General features: G+C 40.0%; 1 protein-coding gene across 1 annotated transcript; it reads left to right on the plus strand.

Annotated features, from left to right (window-relative positions):
• Nucleotides 1–4,180: 4,180 nt before the first annotated feature.
• Nucleotides 4,181–7,025, plus strand: LOC106455956 (galaxin-like). Its single transcript, XM_013907830.1, has 7 exons — nt 4,181–4,244; nt 4,647–4,781; nt 4,926–5,117; nt 5,500–5,513; nt 5,618–5,640; nt 6,779–6,879; nt 7,021–7,025. The coding sequence occupies exons 1-7, from the start codon at nt 4,181–4,183 to the stop codon at nt 7,023–7,025; spliced, it is 534 nt and encodes a 177-aa protein (XP_013763284.1).
• Nucleotides 7,026–8,313: the final 1,288 nt, after the last annotated feature.

Here is an 8,313-nt window from a genome sequence, read left to right on the forward strand (position 1 = left end):
AATATACCTACAATATTGATCAGTTTCCCTGCGCGCAGTCGATCTAGGGCTTGATCAATTCTTCTATTAAAATTCGTGGTCACACTAAAAAAGTCCAATGACACATTAAAAATAGGCACATGCAAAAGCAAAAGATCCAAACAAAAGTGGCAAAAGTCTCTTACCGACAGTATACCCACTCGCACCCGAGTGAATTAATTGCCTCTGGGTTTTTTCCACAGAAGGGCGCTGACTTCACCCCACACACCCACTACCTTTTCACAGCTCTTCAGGCAATCACCTGGCAGAGAGCAACAAACTGCCAGGTTACACTTGTTACACAAACAAGAAATTAGAGTTCTCCAATGCTGCAGGACTTGTCTAGCGATTTCCCGGAATAATGGCAGTGTAGATAAAGCTTGTGACGTTCACTTTCTTTCCACATCCAGGTGTTCTCTCTCACCAACCGCCAATCAGCCAGGGTGTTTTAAACACGGAAACACACAGATATACAGCAAACGGTGAATAAAGAATAAGGAATGTGTTTTTAGGACAAACGTGTAAACCTGGTATTTGCATTTTTGCTTCGGTGTTTTGTTTTGATTATTTTTAGCCGATTCACTGCTCCAAACAGATGTTGAATGTATTTTGTCTTAAATGCGTTTCGTGATGAATTGCATTATTAGAGTAAAGACGTATGACGCACCTTCTTAGGCAAGTGTGTCAGCATGAACACGACCAAGTAGGCTATACTAGAGCGCACATAACTGCAACTGGAACACAAATTTCTCCTTCGTCATGTGATCTATGTCTATCTTGAGCAACTCTGTCGAGACGGTTGCGTATAGGCGTCAGGTGCAATTCATGCATCATTTGTCAAGACTTTGGGTAGTTCTCAGGAGATAAAGTATCACCTGAGATATAAAAAGAAAAATATTGCAGTATACCAAAACATGTACCAAGTTGCATGAATAACGATCTTTTCACAAATACAAAAGCGTTCGGCCAAAAATAAGAATTACATTACTTTTGAATCCAACAATAACAAAAGAAAGACGAGGTTCATAATCTTGTTCATAATCTTCATCTCGGTAGGAGCTAACGATTCAAGGCATGAAAATACTGCTGGAATTTACGGATCCAGCTTAAGTTCTATTGACGTTGCATCTGAATGGAAATCGGTGTCTACATTCCACATGACAAATGTTTTTGTAAGTCTTAACCAATGTTGTTGTCACTTTTAGGCAAGCACATTAGTCGTGTGTGCACTCCACCTTCTTGGCACCGGACAGGTGGGTGTGGCTGATATATATAGGCTCATCCGTCTGCACTGCTTCACTTTCAGGGCAATCAGATTCAATTAAAGTGGTCCAAAATGCTCCTATTTGGGGTTCTACAATTTGGTATGTTTTTTTTTTATTTTTTATTATTATTATTATTATTATTACAATTGTGGGATATATTTCGAATAATTTAAATCACAATTTTAGAAAATTGAATAATAATGTTTTTCGCTCATTTTTCAGCTTTGGTGGTTTTCGCTTGCGGTAAGTAGGGTTGAATTTTTCTTCTAAAAGCTGATGTGCATGCTACATTTCACATTGCCAGATTTGTTATTATTTTTGATGAAAATTAATTACGTTTTTTCAGTGGACAATTTAACACTTTTGTCGTTAGCCAGACCCCAGATTTATTGCATGCCTTGCGTGTCCACTCATCAATTTTGTTGTTGAAAAATAAAATCTGGCAGTGTGACTGATTCTCTCTTCTAAACGGACTCAGTTCTTATTGATTAAACTACTACTTGAAATATGTGCTTGTTGACAGAGCCCACAGGAGATACTGATGCAGCCTCTAGAAACGACTGTTACCGGTGAGACAGACTTTCCTCACCTTATGTGCGAAGACCTCCAAAGTGAAAGGACACTTTCCAATCTAAGCAGATAATTTATTAAGAATCTACTTGTCAACTCTTGACATCGTGATATTTTTGAGTACAGGGAGATGTTAAAACGTGATCCCTTCAGTCATATTGTAGCTAAGCAGTGCATCTACACGCACACCGATGGTCTAGTCCAGGGGTCAGCAACCTTTAACACCCAAAGAGTCATTTGGACCCGGTTTCCACGGAAAAGAAAACACTGGGAGCCGCAAATACTTTTTGACATCTAAAATGAAGATAACACTGTATATATTGTTTTTTACTTTTATGCTTTGTGTGAACAACTAAGGTGTGTTGCTTTATGTGATTAACGTATTTTGAACTCTTAAAAAAAATATAACAAAAGGAAAGACACCCAGCTGAACAAAAATGATCCATGTAGCAAACAAAAACTGTTGTGAGCCGCCACACACATATCGCCTTTGTGCTTTTGGAGCCTTGACCTGACTTTTAAAAAATAACTGGGGAAAAAAAGCACTATGCTGCTAAAAAATGAAAAATAGATATTTGCAAAATTCTGCCTAAATATGTATTTTACCTGGTTAATGTGTGTGGCGGGGCGTGGTCGGGGAGGCGAACGCACCTGAGCGGCACCCGCAATCACGCGTCGCCGCCTTAAAGTCTGTGCTATCTATGCTGTTGTGTTGTTATTTGTCGGGCTGTGAGCAGAAAAGCGACAGCCGGCTGTATACGTACAGCAACCGTGTGTGAAAAGTGGCCTATAAAGGCCTCAGGTTGCCGACCCCTGGTCTAATTAGTAGCGGTCTTTGACACGAGCGGTTGCCACCACGATGCCGGGTGGGTGGCGGGCATCGGCAAAAAAAATAAAAAATAAAATAAAATAAATTAGCTGCCCCGACATCATGCCAGGCACCGATCGGCTTTCTGACGCTCATTTGCTGGGGGTAAGGGCGAGGTGCGCCCGCTGCTTGCGGCACAGGGAGGAGAGGACGGGGCAGCGGTGGATTCTCTGGCTGGCTGGAGCAGCATCTGATAACCAACTCGCAAAATAAAACAAAATTTAAAAAAAAAACCCAAAAACAACAACAAACACGAAAACACCAGACACATGATGAAATGCTAGGTAAACCTTTGTGAGTGTGTGTGTGTGTGTGTGTGTGAGAGAGAGGGAGAGATTCTCTAGCGTTATTTTTGTGCCACTATTCTGAGCTCACGTTAAAAAAAAAAAGTGAGCGCATGTAAAGAGCAAGTCTAGACTTGCACCTGCAAATTCTGCAAGCTTGCATTTTGAGGAGAAATTAAAAAGAATTTTATTTGAGCCAAGAAAAGCTAAATTTGAGTGAACAAAATTCATTGCTGCGTGCAAAAAATGTATTTTACTGTCTGCTATTATCCATACACACACACAAAATAGCAGCCCCTCTCGCTGAGTTTTTGCATTTGCGCTTGCTCGCAATGTGCTGCTTGCGCTCTCAACATTTCTGCCCGTGCGCTTTCAACTCTTTCTGTACACCGTTATATTTGTGCCACAAAACCAGCCAATCACAGACAGGGAGATGTTAAAACGTGATCCCTTCAGTCATATTGTAGCTAAGCAGTGCATCTATTTGCACACCGATGGTCTAGTTGTATGTAGACGTTAACATGTTTTCCATCAGAGGGCAGTATAATAAAGCAAAAATGAGGAAATCTGTACAGATTTGACTGTTCAGATGATGTGATGATTATAGTTAATATATATATGTACTTTTATGTCTGTGAAAATGACTGTCAGTGTTGATATCCTGGGTTTGGTTATCTTCGCTTTTCAGAAAAGACTGTGATGGAACAGTGTATGACATCCAAGAGGCTACTTGCTGTGGAAACAGACTTCACCCAGGTGGAAGTTTGTCTTGTTGTGGAAATGAGCCTTACAATCCTGAAACAGCCACTTGTTGTAAACACAACATCACAGGTAATAATTTATGAACTAGCTACATAACTAAAACTGGAGTTGAATTGTACCAATTTAGACTGAAAGGAAGCACAATAGCACAGTGTTTAGCACTGTTGTCTAAGAGTAAGAAGGTCCAACATCCAACATCTGACTAGGGCCTTTCTGTGTGGAACTTTAATGTTCTCCAGAGAACATATAAACTGGGTTTTGGTTCCATGTCCTCTCTCCTCTTTCAGCTCTTGGTATTTCTCAAGTTTCTCATGTTTCTTCCTGATGTTGTCAACATTTGTTATAGCTACATTTATCTCTGCATGTCCCTGTATATGTATACTATGCTAGTCAGCTGGTTATGGTATTCCAAGATGCTAGCCCTTCCTGCTAGCATCTTGGAACCCCAACCTGGTAGGTTGGGATCTACCACACCAGGTAAGACCCCAGGTGCAGACTTGCAGACTATGCAAAGATGCCTCTGAGCCATCAGCACATAACAACAGGGTGCAAGATGCTAGCAGGCAGGTCGTACGTGGAATGCCATAACCAAGTGGCCGGCATAGTATACAGAAACATTTGTGCTGATTATGGCCTCGAAGTCCTGAGGTCAAAATTGGATATGCCTATCCATTTTTATAATTTTTCCCAGTTTTTTTTTGAGTGGACATCAAAGCTCATCCAGCTCATATTTTGTTCTAGGTTTCCAGTGACTCAGTGCTGCTCAACTAAAAATGAAAATACCACACTAGACTGAACTTTTTTGTTCTCTTTAAACTTGTGGACTTTCTGGTACTGATTTTAGACAGTGGTTCTAGTGATTGTGTCTTGTTTTAACAGCCAGTGTTACTCAGGGTCTGAGTGAAAAGGTGTCCAAGTGCTGTGACCTAAAGGTGTACAACCCAATCAATGAAATATGTTGTCAATCAACCATCATATCAAAACGTGGACCAATGGCTGAATGCTGTGGTAAAGGTGAGCAGACACACAGTTGGAAAAGAAGACTAAATTAAATTTCTGTGAAATGTACTCCATTCAAACATTTTGAGGATATTGGAGCAGCTTCTCAGTTGAGTTATATTTGAAGTAAAAAAAAAAAGACAATGATCTTTTCCACAGATGTTTTTGATAAGGACAAGCAGTTGTGTTGTGGTCCAGCTGATAATAAGACAATTCTGGTGAGGAATTCCCGTCACCATGAGTGCTGCGGTCACAGCCAGTATGACACTGAGACTCAGTGCTGCTGTTCAAATGAGAAGTTGGAGATACAATCGAAGGATTCATCCTGCTGTGTCAGGAATTTCACTCCAGGTCAGCTCAGTACATAATAGCATGTCATTCTTTGCTGAATGGATTTCATGACATTTTTTGTTGTTTGAATCCAACTTTACATATCAGTCTTTAGGTATGTCAAACTGAGGCGTCTGCATGGTTACATTTGCTTAAAAAAATAATCAGCTTTCGATTAGTTTGCTTGTAGCAAATTTCCCTTTTTCCATTTTCCTTTGGATGGTTAAAGGAAGCTTATGCTAATTACTGTGAGTGAAGCCTGTATGTTGACTTTGTCTTTCCCTCTACAGGCCTTTCAAGTGGAAATTGTTTTGTTTTTTGTTTTTTTCAGTAAACTGAAATATAAGCTGAAATTAAGCATATTTCCTTCTTATTTAAAAATCTTGATGCTTTTTGTCCACAGGTGTGGAAAAACAGGTAAGCACACTGTAACAAAAGTATTAATTGCCTTAGATTGGTCAATAAAGAAACGTATTGGTCCTTTCTTAAACAATAATTTTACATCCCATTTTATTTTACAGATCACAGAGCTTCAACCCAACTGGTAGGTTAAAGGAACTTTTTGCAATTATTCTAGGTCTTTGTCAGCCCTTGGCATTTCTCAAGCGTCCTTCTTTCTAATCTTGCTTCTTATAGCTAATTGTATCACCACGGCACTGTTCTCTGCTTTTTCACCTTTGTTATGTCTGGTTGGTAAGCTATCACCAGTTTGCCCATCTGTATCTGGAAGTCTCAAAGACAACACAGAGGCACTAATCATGGCAGTACAGGAACAAGCCCTGAGCAAAAGATCCATAGAAGCTGGAGTCTACCACACCAAGCAAGACCCCAGGTGCAGGCTGTGTAAAGATGCCACTGAGACAATCCGCCACATAACAGTAGGGTGCAAGATGCTAGCAGGCAGGGCATACATAGGACGCCATAACCAAGTCACCAGCATAGCATACAGGAACATCTGTGCAGAGTATGGCCTGGAAGTCCTGAGGTCTAAACAGGACATGGGTGGTTGTGAATGACCAAACTAAGAGCCTGTGGGACTTCCAGATACAGACAGACAAACTGGTGATGGCTATGAACCGGACACAGTAGTGGTAGACAAGCAGAGGACCCAAGCTTGAAGAAGGGGTAAGCAGGGGGAAGAGGGGAATTTTTAATTCATGTAATTTACATCCATATCTATATGTTTATATAGTTCTCTCTCTCTCTGTCATGTTCTCCCCTTGCCTGTGTTGGTTTTCTTCGGGTACTCTGGCTTCCTCCCACAGTCCAAAGAAATGCAATTAGTGGTGTTAGGTTGATTGGTGATTCCAAATTGCCCGTACGAGTAAATGCAAATGGTTGTCTGTCTCTCTGCGTTAGCCCTGCGTCAGGCTGGTGATCTGTCCAGGGTGTAGCTTGCCTCTATGGTAGCTGGGATAGGTTTCAGATATAGGTATATAAGATGTATCACATACCTCTAAAGATAGGTAAAGGGACCATTCCACTTTCCATTTATTCCGGTTTGACTTTATTAAATGAAATCTCTATACATATTTTACACTTGTGTGCCATACATTAGTCTATGCTGTTTACAAAAGAACAAAAAAACAAACAAACTATTAATTGTGTTCAACTTTGTGGTTTTGTTCATGTGATGTGGACAGCTTGTGTGTTTATTTTTGCCCGTCTTTGTACATCCACAGCACTGAACCAAACACACACCTCTGTGGGTCATCATGTTACAATCCAAAGGAAAGTCAGTGCTGTGAGAGAAATCAAAAGCCTCACTGGTTCTGTGCCTCAGGTAACACCGTCTCCATGTTTGTTTTGACATTTATCCACTTTATCTGTTAGTTACTAGTTGATGTGACTTGGCACCACAGGGTGATCTTAACTATACAGCTTCAATAGCAGTTAGAGCTTTTTGGTATCTTGTGTGTATCAGTGTGAAAGCAAAGAACTTCAACAAAATACTAAACTAATAATGTAAATCGAAAATGATATTAAAATAAGAAATGGTGCAATTTTCGCTCATTTTGAAGTCATAAACCTTAAACAGTTCTAAAAGACGGGGACAGGAACACATATACCTTTGTACTCCTTTTTTTGATTTTGCTGTGCCCTACGTGTTTTCCGTCTGTGATGGTTCTCGAGCCAGCTTTGTACTCTTTTACTACCATGTAATCTATTATAAAGAATAACTGGGCATTGTCTAACATGAAAAAAAGACATCTGCATGCCAGCAAGTTCTTCCAAATCCTCGATTTATTTTTCAGTAATAAGAAGGCTTTCATGATGCAAGTTACTCAAGCCCCACACCCTAACAAATGGTTTGATGCTTTAACTCAAAAAAGAGCAGTATTTCATGCCACAAACAGAGTTCAACTAAATGTAAAATATTTGTTGTTATAGGCAGACAATTAGCCAATAACAAACCCTGCTGAAAATAAGGCAAAAAAAATGAGGGAGGAAGCGACAGTAAAGGCTGTGAATAAAGCCACAGAGACAAATGACTGAACGATTTGACTAAAAAAACAGAATGTTGGGAAGAGTTGTTTCTGTCTGACTTACTTCTCAGGTTGCCCTCAGATAAATCCAGACAGTGAACTAAATTTCTTTATGCTTACCGACAATGAAGCATGTGTCATCATACTTTGAGACGGTTAAGAAGTCTGTCTTGCGAGGATCAACGTCATGGGAAAAGCAGGTGACGCATGAAAGCCTGGCTACTCAAAGCTTTTTAATGAATAAAGAGTAAGTGAAATTAAGAGAGGAGGGGAGAGAGACAAAAAGCAAGTGTGTTGTTTTTTTTTCTTAACTATGGAAATGACTCATTAGATGAGCAACATCTTTTGGATAAAACTAGCTCCCATAAACTGCAAACTCCAAAAAGGATGTTAGCCCAACAACACATGGCAAACTGCAGCTCGTTTGTTAAAAACATTTCTGGAGATCTGAATGGGTTCATTAACTTTGTTGTACCGCTATAACTTGTTATCTTTATGACATGTTGTTGAACCAGAAAGTCACCCAACTCTTTTTTCACTTATTGCCTCCACTTTACCACAGTTTTACCTCACTCTGATTTTTGCACATTTGGCTTCACATGCCATCAGGGTTCTTTTTTCTGACAGGTAATTCCTCTGTGCGTCGCTTACCCTTTGCAGATGGAGACAATAAACTTATGTCTATTAAAGAGGGTATTGTATTTGAAACTCGAGTAGTAAGTGTGCGAAAC

This window comes from Pundamilia nyererei, unplaced genomic scaffold (genome assembly GCF_000239375.1).
Source record: "Pundamilia nyererei isolate P.nyererei 1_Seehausen unplaced genomic scaffold, PunNye1.0 scaffold00539, whole genome shotgun sequence".
Classification (NCBI taxonomy): domain Eukaryota; kingdom Metazoa; phylum Chordata; class Actinopteri; order Cichliformes; family Cichlidae; genus Pundamilia; species Pundamilia nyererei.

Excerpts from the sequence above, each read along its gene's own strand:
- LOC106455956 (XM_013907830.1), top strand. The coding sequence starts at position 4,181 with ATGCTAGCCCTTCCTGCTAGCATCTTGGAACCCCAACCTGGTAGGTTG. Across the intron at positions 4,245-4,646 it reads GTTGGGATCTACCACACCAG|CCAGTGTTACTCAGGGTCTG; the intron begins GTAAGACCCCAG and ends TTGTTTTAACAG. Across the intron at positions 4,782-4,925 it reads GGCTGAATGCTGTGGTAAAG|ATGTTTTTGATAAGGACAAG; the intron begins GTGAGCAGACAC and ends TCTTTTCCACAG.